The sequence below is a fragment of the Solanum pennellii genome, chromosome 6 (assembly GCF_001406875.1).
Source record: "Solanum pennellii chromosome 6, SPENNV200".
Taxonomy (NCBI): Eukaryota; Viridiplantae; Streptophyta; class Magnoliopsida; order Solanales; family Solanaceae; genus Solanum; species Solanum pennellii.
In genome coordinates, this window is record NC_028642.1 from 46,640,227 (window position 1) to 46,655,736 (window position 15,510).

The 15,510-nt window shown below is 37.2% G+C and overlaps 4 protein-coding genes across 4 annotated transcripts; 2 read left to right on the plus strand and 2 right to left on the minus strand.

Annotated features, from left to right (window-relative positions):
* Window positions 1-2,206: 2,206 nt before the first annotated feature.
* LOC107022933 (probable RNA helicase SDE3) lies at window positions 2,207-5,452 on the minus strand. The gene is made up of 4 exons (XM_015223498.1): window positions 4,667-5,452; window positions 4,419-4,592; window positions 2,609-4,066; window positions 2,207-2,524 (listed from the first exon to the last, which is right to left on the minus strand). Exons 1-4 carry the CDS (start codon window positions 5,450-5,452, stop codon window positions 2,207-2,209), a joined length of 2,736 nt encoding a protein of 911 aa, XP_015078984.1.
* A 2,711-nt stretch (window positions 5,453-8,163) lies between these two features.
* Window positions 8,164-9,428, plus strand: LOC107022812 (non-specific lipid-transfer protein-like protein At2g13820). Its single transcript, XM_015223397.2, has 3 exons — window positions 8,164-8,533; window positions 8,980-9,078; window positions 9,212-9,428. Exons 1-3 carry the CDS (start codon window positions 8,182-8,184, stop codon window positions 9,232-9,234), a joined length of 474 nt encoding a protein of 157 aa, XP_015078883.1. The 5' UTR covers window positions 8,164-8,181; the 3' UTR covers window positions 9,235-9,428.
* Window positions 9,429-9,690: 262 nt separating this feature from the next.
* Window positions 9,691-10,716, plus strand: LOC107023769 (non-specific lipid-transfer protein-like protein At2g13820). The gene is made up of 2 exons (XM_015224566.2): window positions 9,691-10,346; window positions 10,434-10,716. Exons 1-2 carry the CDS (start codon window positions 10,022-10,024, stop codon window positions 10,514-10,516), a joined length of 408 nt encoding a protein of 135 aa, XP_015080052.1. The 5' UTR covers window positions 9,691-10,021; the 3' UTR covers window positions 10,517-10,716.
* Window positions 10,717-10,810: 94 nt separating this feature from the next.
* On the minus strand, window positions 10,811-15,316 carry LOC107023768 (protein CDC73 homolog). Its single transcript, XM_015224565.2, has 4 exons — window positions 14,230-15,316; window positions 13,959-14,041; window positions 13,716-13,823; window positions 10,811-11,082 (listed from the first exon to the last, which is right to left on the minus strand). The coding sequence occupies exons 1-3, from the start codon at window positions 15,236-15,238 to the stop codon at window positions 13,734-13,736; spliced, it is 1,182 nt and encodes a 393-aa protein (XP_015080051.1). The 5' UTR covers window positions 15,239-15,316; the 3' UTR covers window positions 10,811-11,082; window positions 13,716-13,733.
* Window positions 15,317-15,510: the final 194 nt, after the last annotated feature.

Sequence of the window (15,510 nt, forward strand, 5' to 3'; positions counted from 1 at the left end):
TCTAGAGTAGCACAAGTGAAATAAAATCCTCCTGTTACAGTCGTGGAGTAGGGAAACCGAACCACGTTAAATTCTTGTGTGTCCCGTTTGTGTTCTGTTTCTCTTTTCTCTAGATTATTTGTGTGTGTTGTGTGTTTAATTCCCAACAGTTCTTGACTGTGATCTTACTTATCAATCTTACTTCTTTTGTTGGTTTACTGCACTACTTTTTTATGATGCCAAAAGGGGGAATAAATTGGGGGTGTTCAGATGATGCTTAGGTTGGTAAGAAGTACAAAGGGGGAAGAAAGAAAAAGCAACAGGGGCAAGAAAAACATGCAGGTATCAGTGTAACTCAGGTGCAGGTACCAGTGTAACTCAAGGACCTTGTAAATGTACCTGGTCCATGGTGTAGTAAACTAAGAAGTGTGTCTACTCGACAAGGGGAAGAAATGCAGGCATTGGTGTATTGTTTGTCATTATCAAAAAGGGGGAAAATGTTATTTGGAGTTTTGATAATTTGACAAACTGAAAGACCTTGTGAAGAGACCTAATTCATTGTGCAAATGTACATGCAACTGCCAGGTCTTTATCGACAGGGGGAAGGAAACATGGAAGAATATGTAGGCACTGGTGTACAAAATGGTGTTAAGGTAAGGTATGACAGAAATAGTGTTATCACTGCTGGAAGAAGACATGGGTCATATCGAAAGGAGGAATCAATGCTAGCTACCTGAAGAGGACTTAGTCCTGCCGACAGGGGGAAGAAGTTGAACAAGTTTGTCATCATCAAAAAGGGGGAAAATGCTATGTTGATATTTTGATAAGTTGACAACTTCGAGATGATGAAACTCCAGTTACCCCAAGATTCTTGTTGATAGGGGGAACTGGTGAATATGTTTATATCATCAAAAAGGGGGGAAATGTTATTTGTAGTTTTGATGATTTGACAAACCCAAGGACCTTATGAAGGAACCTGGTTCTTGGCTCAATATACTTTTTGGCTGCCAGCTTGAGAAAGTACAAAAAGTTGGTGCACAGTCTCCAACAATGGCAGAAGTGGCAGACGCGCCAGAATCCTCAGCCAATGGGATTGTTTTACGTTTTGTGACCTTTCTACATAAACAAAACATCCCCATATTCACAATCAGTTTTTGCAACATGAAAAAGCACATTCAAGAACTCTTGCAAAGGCTTAGAAAATCAAAGATAAGAAATATTCAACAACAACAGAAGCTCAAGTGAACATTGTGTAGTTGTTTGGGAATACTTTCTTTCGATCTTACGTTGTAAACTGATCCTAAAACTATAAAGGAATCAGTGTGGTTTGATCTGAAATTCTAAGTTAGTTAGTTGAACTAATTTAGTTGGCAACCTTTGTGTTGCTTAGAAAATTCTAAATCATTAGTAGGTTAGTGGTTTAGTGGGCAGTCTGTGAGATTGCTTAGAAAATTCTAAGTTGTCTAGAGTGATAGCTTAGTGGGTAGAGTAACATCTACTTAGGCTCATCAAGCAATAAAGTTATTGTTTGTTGGTGAGATTAAAAACTTTTTCTCACATTTTGTGTAACCGATTTCCTTTTGCTTGTGAAGATTAGTGAAACGGTTGTGAAAGTCCTGTGAGACAGGTCGTGGTTTTACTCCCTTGAGCAAGGATGTTTTCACGTAAAACTCCTCTGTTGTTAAACTGCATTTACTTTCTGCTATATCCTTCTTTGTGTGTCAAGGGACCTGGTCCATTGACTGATAGTGGACGCACATATTCTAACATTGCCGATCTCTCAAGTATGTCATGAGCAACGAAACAGATTTATATTTCAACGGTAGAATCTTAGTAATTGAGTAGGTTGACTATCTAACTTCCGTCTTGACTTGTTGGTGAGGATTCAATTCCCCACCAAGTAATCCCCTCAACGTCCGAGTCCAGTTCTCATATCATTTTGCAAGAACTAGCAAAAAAAGACAGACACTATTGTTGGAAAGGGCTATTTGTCGACTCGTTTGAGAATAAATTAAAGACAAATTTGATGAGTTAAATGTACCACTAAAAATGCAGTTTTAATAAACAAATGTTCTTCATTGCAAACTGAAAATAGTCCACAATAAACTTGTAATCACCAACAGTTTAAGTAAAACTAGAAACAGAATATATGTCGCGCTTCCTGAGCTTGAAAATTTTGAAATGCGAAAACGAACAGTTTTGTGGTTCAATGCAACCTCCAAAACCGTTATTTCCAACCATCAGACCATTCAGCTTCATCCATAACAGGGACCGAGGTGTAGTCCACTGAAGCTGGCTGAAGAATTTGTTTCTCTTCGTTGCCGTCATCATTCCAATTCTTAGCTTGTCCCCATTCATGTTGATCCCAATTGTTAACTCGACCCCATTCTTGGTCCCAATTGTTAACATATCCCCATTGGTCTTGGTCCCAATTATTTGCTTGTTCCGAGTCGTCTTGAACAATCTCCACTTTTTCAGGCAAGAAGCAGCCCTTGTAGGAGCCATTCTCTGCACAATACCACAAAAGTTTGTTCCAGTAGTGGTCCTGCGAATAAAAATATATTCAGAAAGAGGATAGACAGAAACTCCACCTTTACTATCGGCATACATAATAAGTAAAACCGCTTACCTTGCAGATGATGTGTGGATTCCCAATAACTACAAGCAATGATCTAGCTCTTGTAACAGCAACATTGAACCTTCTCGGATTATTTAAAAATCCTAAATAGTGGATCCTATCAAAGTTATTATGCTGTATAGTTGATCGGACGGTGGATATGATAATAACTTGTCTCTCCTGACCTTGAAATTGCTCTACGCTGCCAACCTTTATATCAGCCCAATCAAAGCTCTGAATTAAAGCTCTCTTTATTTTCAATGCTTGCTGCCTGTAAGGTGTTATCACCCCAATATCTTCCTCTTTGAGACCTTTGTTCTGTATCAGATCTCTGATGATCTCTACTACCTTGCTTGCTTCGATCCTGTTGAACCATGACGGGTTGTTTCCTTCCCTTTCATCACAACCTTGTATTCCAATGAAAAGCAAAGGGAACTCCTTGTTTGGAAGCAGGTCCACCCAAGTTTTATCATCTTCTTTACATGGGATACTCATACACTCTCCTCCATAAAACATTTCTGAGGGAAGCTTCAGAATTGCCGGATGACACCGATAGCTCCTTACTAGTCTGGTAGCATAATTTTCGTTGAGAGAACCATATAACTCGCATTCAAATAACCTTTCCATGTATGACCTACCCAATCCATACCTTTCAGCATCTTTTGAGAAAACTACGGGACCAAGTTGCCGTGGGTCACCAGCGAGTACAACTACTGTCTCCTTACTTAAAAGATGTGACAGAGGAATCATGGTATCAGGCTCCGATGCCTGTCCTGCCTCATCCAAGAAAATATGAGACAAGTGTCCCCGTTTGATGCCTTGTGCATAAAGAAGAAATGCGCTAGCATATGTAGATATGATAATCCTATATCTTCTAAGCTCCCTCAGAAGAGGACACTTAAAACCATTATCTTCAACATTGCAAAACCGAAGGCAACTAGGATTCACATTGTCTAATGGACGCGTCAGTGCATTCAACCTAAATATCTCATGCTCCTGCACTTCAACATTCTGCTGACTCACAAGTTTCTCAAGTATATGGTCTGCAGCACTATTTGAAGGTGCACACACAAGAACTCGAGCATCTTTCCTCATAATATGTAGCGGGATGATAGCTTCTATAAGAGTCCTTGTTTTGCCTGTACCAGGAGGCCCATGGATAATATATGGAGCCCCTCCTTCACACCCGAGAATCTTTTCAACAGCACTTGTTTGCTCCTTGTTAAGCATAGATGAATTACGAGGTGCCAGTACAGCAGCTTGTATGTTTCTCGTGCTGGATATGACTGACGGAAATAGAATTTCTCCATCTAAGCTTTCTGTAGCTTCTATGGCTTGATGCAACCTCCGCACTCCCACACGGTTGAAGGCAAACTGCACATTGTAAAGGTTTCCACCTACATGGTTGTCGTGAAATTCCTTATCAAACTTCAAATATACATCTTCTGCTTCAACTCGGTGAATATAACCCTGTGCAAGAACCACCAAGTTTATGTTAATACATTTAATTCTTTTAATTGTACTGACATATATGCAACTTAAAAAATAGCAGCAAGAAATAACAATTGTCAAACCTTTCAAGTAAAGTAGATGAAAATAAACTTTAAAACAGAAAAGATAATTGATGACATGACGAAGTGAACCAGGTTCACAATCCATTAGCAGAGCCAACGCTGGAACTGAGAAAACCTTATTAAATCCGAAGAATCTTTAAATAAGACAAAGAAGTACAGAAGACTCCTTATAAGGAAAAGAAAGTTTATTGAATTAAGATAACTACTTTCCTTGTTTCTTCTCTATCATTTTCAAAATGTGAACGCACCTGGTAAGGGGTAATGATCTCACTAGCATATGCGGTAGCTAGCTTTGCAAAGATATGATCTCTAACAACAAGTGATGGCCTCCTCTCAGCTAGCCCTGGGACATGAAGGGACAAAAAGTGTTGTCCCCTACGCTTCATGGTGACGAACTGCATATCATAGTCCCTCATGTCTTCCTGATGCAAGAAATTATAAGATATTAGTACCACCCAAAATCAAGTCTTAGTTAAATTAAAATCTGTACACAAACCTCCATCTTGATTTCTTCAATTGACAGTAAAGTTCTAAAATAGGCAACATAATTATCTCTGCTTAAACCTTCCCCAATAACATCCGGAAATTTTCTCTTCTCCATCATTTCCCTCACATCCCGTGGAATTGAATATGACGGAAGTTTGTGTCTGAATATACTACATGAATCCCTCGTAGGACGAGAACCCCCAACGAATCCAACATCTACTGCTGGCGCTTTCTTCTTTCTGTTTCTGTGGAATGGCCTACTCGAAGCCAGGGACTGGGAAACGTTGTCCTCAGCTAACACAAAAACTAACCTTTCTATGTTGTCATCGCCCACATTGAAATGCACAGCTGATGTGTGCAATCCAATTTCTTTGGGTTTACAAGTCAGCCATACAGTTAATGGCCGACCTGGTTGTAACATTCTATCCTCTAAGCTAAAGGACTCCATGAATTCTTCAACATATTCCAAGTCAGAACAAGCAGTTGGAGGTTTCATCAGAGATAGCGTGAATGAATCCTCCGGTTTCGAGTCATAGATCTTAATTGACCACAGCTCCACGGTTTCATTGGTAGTATTCTCTATTGTGATTGAATCAACAACAGTTTCCCCAACAAAGCCTGATTTAGGTTTTCCCTCTATCAGCGGAAATGGAACAGATATAACAACTATATCACTCTCTTCATTTGGATTGTAGCTATAAGATGATTTATATTTGTCAAAGTCGACAAATCCGATGTCTCCTTTATCAGTAATAGTTGAGTATTCATCATCCGACTTATAACCAATTGTGGCCATGAGTAATCGAGAGGAATTTGAACAAGAACCTGCAGTTATTGTACAACTGCAAAATTTTAATATTCATAGAGAAAGTAAACATGAATGAATTAATTATCACAAACACTTGACACTTAAGCCGAATCCCTTTTACGCAAACAATCAGATAGTAAAATGAAAATGATGAGAACTACACCAACAAGCAGCAAATTTTCATTTGGACAGTGTACAAGACATAAACGATACACAGCCAGTATTTGCTTCCAACGTTTAATATTCAGCTGATCAGGCAATACGTAACAGGTACAGATAACCTTTTTAAGTAAAATAATCTTATAGTAAGCATGTCAATGTTGTATTTATAGATTATTCATGTATTCAACATTGTTATGAAAGAATCATTAGTTAGCACAAACGGTTGGTCAATTTGTTTGCAAAACTTTGCTTCAAAAAAACAAGTTTCACAAGCGACATTTTCAATTGATTGTATTCTCCTCATCCACCACCCCCTACCGTTACACCCTGTAGCCCCCATCTCCACCACCCCGCCCCTACCTCTCATATATAGAAATGCTTTCCAGAACAATTATATTTTTTTCTTATATACCAAAAACAAGAAAATAAATAACTGAACACATCTAAATGGTTTTTCAATGTAAGTTCTCCTTTTTGATACTTAGAGATGTTACTTAAATATACATCCACTTTTTGGGACACCCCGAAAGTATAGATAAGCCTCAAGGTTCCAGGTCAGAAAATCACAAATAATTTAAAAAAATTTAGCCCCTCCCCAGTGCTTGCACACATCATTTTGCTCACTCAAATTCAAAACCATAGGATTGAAATTCAGGAATGTTTGTCACACGAGCAAGTCCCTCTTGTCCGCAACTAACAATATTGAAAATCAAGTCTACATCAAAATTAGGCCAAATTTTACAAAAGCTTTCAGAAGTTGCTCTTAAAATCAAACCATACACATATATAAGAAAAGAAAACACACAATCACAAATGAGTTGAGAAAACTAAAAACGCAGATCAATAAAATAGATACGAAGGAAAACTCACCTCGATTTTGGTCTCTAGAAAGAGAGAACAGAGAAGAAGGGTTTATACTTAATTAGAAATGAGAAATTGTGGAATGTCTCTAAGAGAATAATTATAGTTTGCATCATTAGATTTATGTAATCTATACTCAGATTACAAATTTAATAAGTAGTTGACTGAACAGGAATATAGTCTTATTCTTAAAATTTTAATGAATTTTCTTCAATTATAAGCGAGCTGATCTGGATAGATAATTAATGCTACAAACTCCGGTTTCATATAATCAAACATAGAAACAACTGTCGCTTGACATATCTAATTCTACGATATGGAAGTCCGTCTTGATTATTCGTTCTAACTTGATTAGGGAAACAACTAATTAGCTAACTTTTCAGCCACCATATTGCCTTCCCTAAAAGGTAATGTTAGAACGTATACAGAAAAAATGATAAATCATTCAGTAATGTCTTATAATCCTAAACAAGAGAAAAAATGAAGATTTATAGTTTAGAAATGTTTTCTTCGAGGTTTTGGTGATCTAGTTGATTATCTGTCCGAGATAAAAGAGTATTCTATTTGAAACTTTATGATGTTGGATAACAAGTTCTGCCCTATTGCAAGAATTAATATTCAATAAATTCAAACTACATTTTATCTCTGATTGACAAATTCGCTCTCGGAATAAATGTCATCTTTGATCGATCTGCACTTCTCATCAATAGGAAGCTTTTACAAGTAGCTTCAATATAATGATCTTTGTTGACTAAGGAAGAGCTTGAAGGCGTTCAATGGGCGTTTTTTTAATTGTATGTATATGCATTCAATGCCACTTAAGTAGTTTGTAGTGGTGAATAAATGTGATTTAATGGTGACAATTTGTCAACTAAAAAAAAGGTTTGTATAATAGTTTTTGCAGAGGCTATTGTTGTTGCTAAAAGTTGTTCTTTAGTAACAAAGTGAAATTTGCGACGATGATATACTAGTTTTTGTGGCAATATTCGTCGCCACCAAAGGTTGTTTTTAGTAGCGACACGAAAGTTGCTGCTGATAATTTCTTAGTTTGTGGCAACAACAATCGCTACAAATATTAGTTTTTAGCCGCGAAATCATAGCTGCCACTAATTGTCTTAGGTGCTTTTGACGACTAGGTTGCCACTAAAACTTTCATTTTAGCACCGACTTGGCCAAGATTTTGTTATAAAAATATTTTTAGTCTCGCCACAAATAACCTTTAGTTATGAAAGTACTACCTGCGGCTCAATTGTTGCCACTATAACTATTTAGTTACGACTCCACCACATTGTTAGGGAGCATTTTACCCTCATTGCTTTCTTGCCCGAATTCAGATTTAATGGGGCTCCATTGTAGGTACGAGACACCATGTGGAAAACCAAAAAAAAAGTATACTAGAAAAGAAACGGGATTTATTTAAAACCCGAATTTTTCGAATTAAAATTCAATTGAGAGGCAAATTTATTCTATTTCTTTTTATAGTTCAACTTCACAAGTGTATACAATGACACGTTATTACAAATCTTACCTAATCACGAACCCTTATTAGTTAACCTACATATTCCCCTTCTTCAATTTAAAAATGAAAAAAAGTCATCCACAAGTAACCAAATCACCACAAAAGAATGTGTATATATACATCTCCAACGCCCACATGACTTCATAAATTAAAATTAAAGCACGAAATTATAACTATGTCAAAAATGGGATTGAATGTCAAAATTTGCACGACTTTAGTTGCAATATTAGTAATAGGGAATAACTACATGATTTCAAGAGGAGCAATGGCTCAATCTAACTGCATGAATGCATTTTTAAGCATGTATTCATGTCTTAGCTATGTCACTGGATCAACACCAAGAACACCACCGTCGAGCTCTTGCTGCTCCGCCCTCTCAGGGATGCTGCAATCGCAGCCAAGGTGTCTTTGCACCGTTGCTAATGGAGGTGGTTCGTCGTTAGGAGTTCAAATTAATCAAACTCTTGCACTTGCATTACCTGCTGCATGCAACCTTAAAACTCCTCCTGTTAGTAGATGTTATGATGGTAAGTACCTAGTAATTAATTAACAGGACATTTTGGTGCATTTCTAATACTAGCTCACTATATCAAAACTGAACTTTAGCGGCAATTTATTAGCCATTGCCGCTAAATGTGTATTTTTAACTGCAATTAGCACTCTTTCTATAATGTTCTGACGTTGAATCTAATGGCACTTAACTAATGCAGGTAAAAACTTTAGCACTCTTTATTAATGTGTCTATTTTTGCCGCTAAAAGTTATTTTTGTTACAGTGGTTTAAGAGAATAAGATTCAATGTTCTACTGTATTTATTTTCTTAAATTTGATTTCACATCAAAACCAGACAAACAAAGTAAAAAAGAGTCATCTTCATATACTGATTAGTTATTAGTAGCATTAGTTTATCAGATTTTTGTTTATACACTTTTCTCTGATACTAATTTCATACTTGTGCTAATAATACTTGATAGATGGTAATGAACCGGCAATGTCTCCAATCTCAAGGGGCTCTCTAGTAGGCTCGCCAGAGGGTTCATTTTCGGACGAGACTGCGGATCCTCCAATGCCAGGTAAGTCATGAACAAACACACCACATTCCGTGCCTAGTCAGACTAAGAACACTTAAATTGAACTGAAGACATGATTTTGTGTCGATTATCAATTATTTATGACATGTTATATGTTTATGGATGGATTGAGCAGGGCTCGAGGAGAACTGGGTGTAGCAATACGTTGCTGAGTTTTCATCTAGGAGTTCTAAAGAAGTTTGTTACATAAATTAGCAATACATTTTAATGTAATGTCATGTTATGAAAATTATGTTGTGGGGTGATTTATATTAGTAATTACTTGTGTACTGTTTTCCTTCATTTCTGTACTGTCCTAGCAATGAACTCCAAAAGTTTGAATTTATTTGGCACTATTACTATTTGTAATTGGATATAGCGTAACTATAACGTTGAATTCTAACTTTTCAAAATTAATATTATTATTTTGATATGTTATACATAATCGTAACAAAAGAATTATTAGGCACTTAAAAATCATGCTAAAAGAAAGAATTGACGAAATTAAAACTTAGTAAGAAGTGAACATATGGTAATGATTCGCTTTTTAGCTCATTTTAGGCTTTAGCCCGAGTAATTTTTTAATAGTGTCATGAATCATGAACACGTCTATTTATTAACTCAATTCATTTCGAGTAGTTCAAATTCTTCGTCTTGAAAAGATTCCTCTGTTACGACACACGACTTAACACCAAACAGATCACATCAACTGGTCACCCATATAACTGACCACCGCACCAATTCCTACCTAATTCCTATATATGTAAAATATGTCAAATCCTTATCAATGCTAATTGTCATATAATTTGTTTTCTAGTCTTCCATATCCTTTTTCCAAATATAATCAGTAGTCATCTAACAAGATTATTAGTATGTGACCAAACTTTTACTATCAGAATCTCTTTGTCTTTCTCCTCATTTTACTGGGATTGATTTTTACAAAAAGATGGCTGATCAGAGGTACGAAATGAGTCTTGCCTTGACTGTGTTCGCGGTGATCTGGACTGGAGTAATTGCTCAAGAAAGCGATGACTGCACAAACGTGTGGGTCAGCATGTCACCTTGCCTGAACTACTACGCGGGCAGCACCTCACCACAATTCTCAGGTTGCTGCACGCAGCTTAGCACGGTGGTTGATGAAAAGTCAGAGTGCTTGTGCCAGGTTCTCAAAGGGGGTAACTCTGACCTTGGACTCAACATTAACCAGACTCGGTTATCGGCCCTCACTACCGCTTGCAAAGTTCAGACTCCACCTGCTAGCAGCTGCAACGGTATGAGAAATATTCACTCTAAAATCTCCACATAAAAAGCTTGTTAACAGGAAGTGCTTTAGTATATAATGTCTTCAACTGTGACAGGACGTGGATCTGCATCACAAGGAGGTTCCAATGATGCAACTTCAACCAATATGGCTGCTCCTTTTCCTTTTTCTTTCTCTTGATTGCTTCTTATGCTTCAATAATCAACATCACCTAACGACTTTTCACTCCATTGTATTTTGACTAGCTAGTTTGCTCTGTCATGAAAATGAACTATTACTTTTCAAACATTTGCTCATTTCAGCAGTCAGTTTTCCACCAAGCCTGATTGGCCATTGTATCGTACTTCGTCAATCACTATTGCTAGTTTGCTCTGCATTCACATTCATGTTGTAAATTAGAATTATAACAGAAAGTGTAGCTATCAGCTGTTTGAGCCATGCTATCAAGAAAACGATTTGCAAACACACAAAAGATGAAATAAAATAAAAATGAGCCACGTCCAAAGAAGCTACGTAATAATTAAATTGGTTGACTTACAAGAAAGGATTTACATAAAATTCACAATCTCTAAACAAGAGGTATGCCACAATAGAAGACCTTGTAGAACCTATAAAAGGACGAAATTCATCTTAGGGGCGCTGTATTTCTATCTATTGATGACATTGACAAGCTTATCAGGGTACATTAGGATTTTGTCGAGCCTCTTAGCTGTCCAGTTTTGTAAGATATTGTCATCTAGTTTCACCTGGTGCAACACAGAGAAACAAATCATGTTAATTGAAACATGCAAGTCTTACAAAATATAGTTGACTTGACTATGAAATTGTTGTACAAAAGGAAAACGAGGAAAATAATTATGCTACAGCTAACACGGAGTCATTCTTGAATAAAGGAAAAAGACGCAAAAATGCATGTACCAATCTCAAACAACAATAAGATACCAAGAGTAATCTAACAAGTCCGGTTGGGTGTGGGTAAAATGTACACATACCCTTACCACAAAGATCATTGTGGGGGAGAGAGGTTATTTCTGGTAGACCCTCGACTCAAAAGAAGTGTAACTAAAGCAAGATTGAAAAGAAAATCAACAACAACAAATAGCAAGATGAACAAAGCAAAGAAGCAACCAGCAAAAGCAAATATTCAAGAACAAGATAGAATACTACTAAAAAGGTGAAGAATAAGACTAACCCTACCTCTCCCACATAAAAGTACTACAACAACCAGTTGCATCCTACCCTTCTACCCTAATATTCGACCTCTCTACCTTCCTATGTAAGGCTCCCAAACTCCTACAACAGAATAAACTATGCCATTTTTTAACACTACCCACGCTCCTTGACACTGGAAGTAGCACCAACATGACACGATGGAAGCATTTTTGTTATTCTTGAGATTGACTAACAAAAGGTAAAAGCAGCACTTTCTTAAGTGAAAAGCACAAATAGTGCCAACACCTACGAGGCTTGAGCAAGTGCAACGCACAATTCACAACATTAAAAAATACTTAACATATTCTTTCTCCAAAAAAAAAAAACATATATGAATTTAGCACTATAATGACCAAACTGCAACTAAAGTAACGAATTTGAGCATCTTATACACAAAAAGACATTAATCCAACTCCTCAAAGTTGAGATTGAAAGAACTGACCGCTTTGTATCGGAATTACTTTGTGCATCGTCAGGGCTAAGCTGACAGTTCCTTTTGCAGGTTCAACAAACCCGATAGGTTTGGCTTAGACCAATGTATTTGTGTTGAAATTTCATGTAATATTCAAAAATTTATCAAGAACCCAATAATCTTTTTCAAAACTCAAAATCCAAACTCCTTTGTGCATCATAGTGTGAAGCACACAGTTCTATGAAGCACAGGACTTCAACTCTACACAAAAGGGTGAACAAAGGTGAAAAGATGTCCCTAATACATTATCAATCTCTTTCGGAAATGGAGGGAGAAATGAAGAGGGAAAATCAAATTTCATAATTCCTTTATCCCTTGTAACCATTGCTCTGACCCATTCTCTATGTAAAGGACTCTCTAATCCTTCTTTGTGCATTTACTAATATTAAGCAACAACAGGGATTACATTCCGATTTACAAACGTGTCTATGTTTCCTTCCCAAAAAAATTTAAAATTAAAAATAAGTCGAAAAACAAGTTTCTTCTTGCCCTGTAAATGACATATTTAACAGATGTTGGATTGTGGAACCTACATGAAACTAGTCAAATTCAACAACAGCACTACTCATACCAACAACAGGGATTACATTCTGATGTACAAACGTGTCTATGTTTCCTTCCCAAAAAATTTAAATGAAAAAGAAGTCGAAAAGCAAGTTTCTTCTTGCCCTGTTAATGACATATTTAACAAATGTTGGAGAATTGTGGAACCTACATGAACCTAGTCAAATCCAACAACAGCACTACTCATACCAACAACGGGTGGAACCTACATGAACCAAGTCAAACTCAAGCGATAGAACGTCAACGTCCAGTTACGAAAAAAAAGGGGGAAAAAGTATATATAAACACAAACACACACATTTCTACAAATTTGAACATAAAATGTGTTATTTCATGACTTAAAAAAAAAAAACTAGGCTAAGGCCTCATTGGCAGCACACTCCCTGTCAGTGGTGTCCAAGATAAATAAATCTTTAAACAAACTCTAATTCATTAAAGATGTTGGACGTGATGTACCAATAAATCAAAAAGATGTTCCCATGAGATAACTCTTTTACATGCCAAAACTACTACAACCTCTAAGTCCCCAAACTAGTAAGGGTGAATTATCTATATCCATACTACTCCATTTAAAAAAGTAACTCCTGTATCTATATCCATACTACTCCATTTAAAAAAGTAACTCCTGTATCTATCTCCGTTAACAAGGAGATGAGAATTAGTCCAGGTGACAAGGGTAAAGGTATCTTTGGCACTGACTGGGTTCAGCACGGGGCACAAGGTTAAGTTGGATCACCAAAAATCAGAAAGTTATTCCTAGTATATGGAAATGATTGCGAGACAAACTACCAAGTATCAAGTTTCAGACAGCTTTAAATTACTAATAGAACACAGACAGCTATCCAAAAATCAGCATAACTACACAAGAGTTTCATCACATTCTACAGCCATACACCTCCTGCATGACACCATCAACCAGCCGAATAAACAGCAAAATTAAGGAGGAGGAAAAATGCTAAGCACGTAGCTAATCAAGTTTGAAAAGTGCTGCATCCTTTAGATCCTATTTAGAGAAGATATTTACTTGATTAAGAAAAAAAGAGTTTCTCAAGTATGAGAAATCAGGTTAATAATTGTTACAACCGAAAAGACGGTCACAAAGGGAAATACAACTTGTAGCAAGTTGTCTACCTAGAGACTCAGCATGAATCAATGAGACCGTGACCGCATAAATTCTTCAAGTTTCTCCCACACCTCAAGTGCTGCAGCTCTGTCCTGGTGGCGTTTGTTCTTACTTATCTGCAGATCCCATTAGCAAAATACAATTGATAAGACATAATAATCATACAGAATTAAAAGCAAATTGTCGTGATCTGCACAAAAATTGTCAGTTTTACAGATTTTAAAGATGAGAGCTAAATCCACAATCGTTACCGAGATAATCTTGACATTCCATTGCTTCACGGTCTTCGCTGACTCCACACTGTCATCCTCAAAACGCAAGAAAAATCCTACAACTGCAGCAAAAATGAGAAAATCTAATTTCAGGTTCCAAGTGAAAATTGACCCAAAAGATCACTACTTTTTCTAGCTAAGAACGAACAAGATTACTCCAATCCTTTTAGGAACTAGTATTACAAGAGGCTATCATCATTTGACAAACAATATGACTAAATCCAGCTGCACATAATCATTCAAAACTTACCCCTGTTAAAGGTCTCAACATGATCCTTAAAAGGCCAATCTTTGAACTGCCAGTCTTTACCCAACACAAAAACTGCCACCACACGGTCCCAATCTTCCGGCTTCAAGGCAGAAGGCTTATCTCTAACCTCATATGCTGTAACTACCCTATCCCTACTAAACTTCTTTTGTACTGTTATACAGTCCGGTTTTGACCCCTTCATCTGCTTCAGTTTCACATCAGTTGGTATAAACACCCCATCCTCCAAAAAGTCCTTCACATTATAGATGGTGATCAAAGTCGAAAAGGCACTGGGAACCAAAATAATGGGAACACCTTCCCCTATCTTACTCCCCTTCAAATGCATTTTCGCCTTGGGCCCTCCATCATATCCTATTTCATCACCACCTCCATACCCCCTATCTATCCGATTCTTAGCAACCAACCCATCTTTTCTCTGCAAGGATTCCGCCCGGTGCCGCTCCTCATCTCTACGCAACGCAGCCGTAAAAACACTATAGAAATCCCGGTTCTTACAAAACAAAATCGCCTCTCTATCCTTCAAAGGCTTCTCAGCAGCTTTAATCAACTCAATAGGGTTTTGATTTTCCAAAACCCTAACATCACTCATCACATTCTCCTCATTGCCTGTAACACCAGCTGAAACAGAAACAGGAACTGAAGTATCATTTGACTGAGGGAATTTGAGGAATTCAATAGAATCTGAAGATGCAGTCTTTCCGGTGAGATAATCGAGAAGGGGTTTACGGTCAGGTAGGGTAACCGCCGGAATACGAAGAGAACGAGATTGCTGAATGTATTCAGTGTGTTTAAGGTGGTGATTGGTGATGAAGTTGATTAGGGTTTCGAGAGTGTACCGATTAGCTTGAACATGTTTAGAGCGATAAGCGGTTTCGATTGTGCAAGGGAAAGTGTAGTCATTGCCGAATCGGTAGTCGTCGCCGATGCGGACAATCTTGTGGAGGTCGTTGCGGATGGTGTACTCGCGGAGGAGTGTGAGGGGATCCATGGAAGATCGATTAAGGATTGAAAATTGTCACTGAAATTAAGGGGATTAGAGTGTGTTGGACTAGTAGTTCATAGAAACTCAAAATTTTTTTCCTTCTTAGGGTGTGTTTGGTTTAATTTTCCGAAAAATATTTTTCAAAACTTTTCTCCAATTTGAAATTATAAATTTTTCTTTGCTGATAAAATGTATATAAAACTTATTTTTAAAAATATTTTCACTTTCAAACTTTTATTTTTCACCCACTCCGCCCCTACCCACGACCCCCCCCCCCC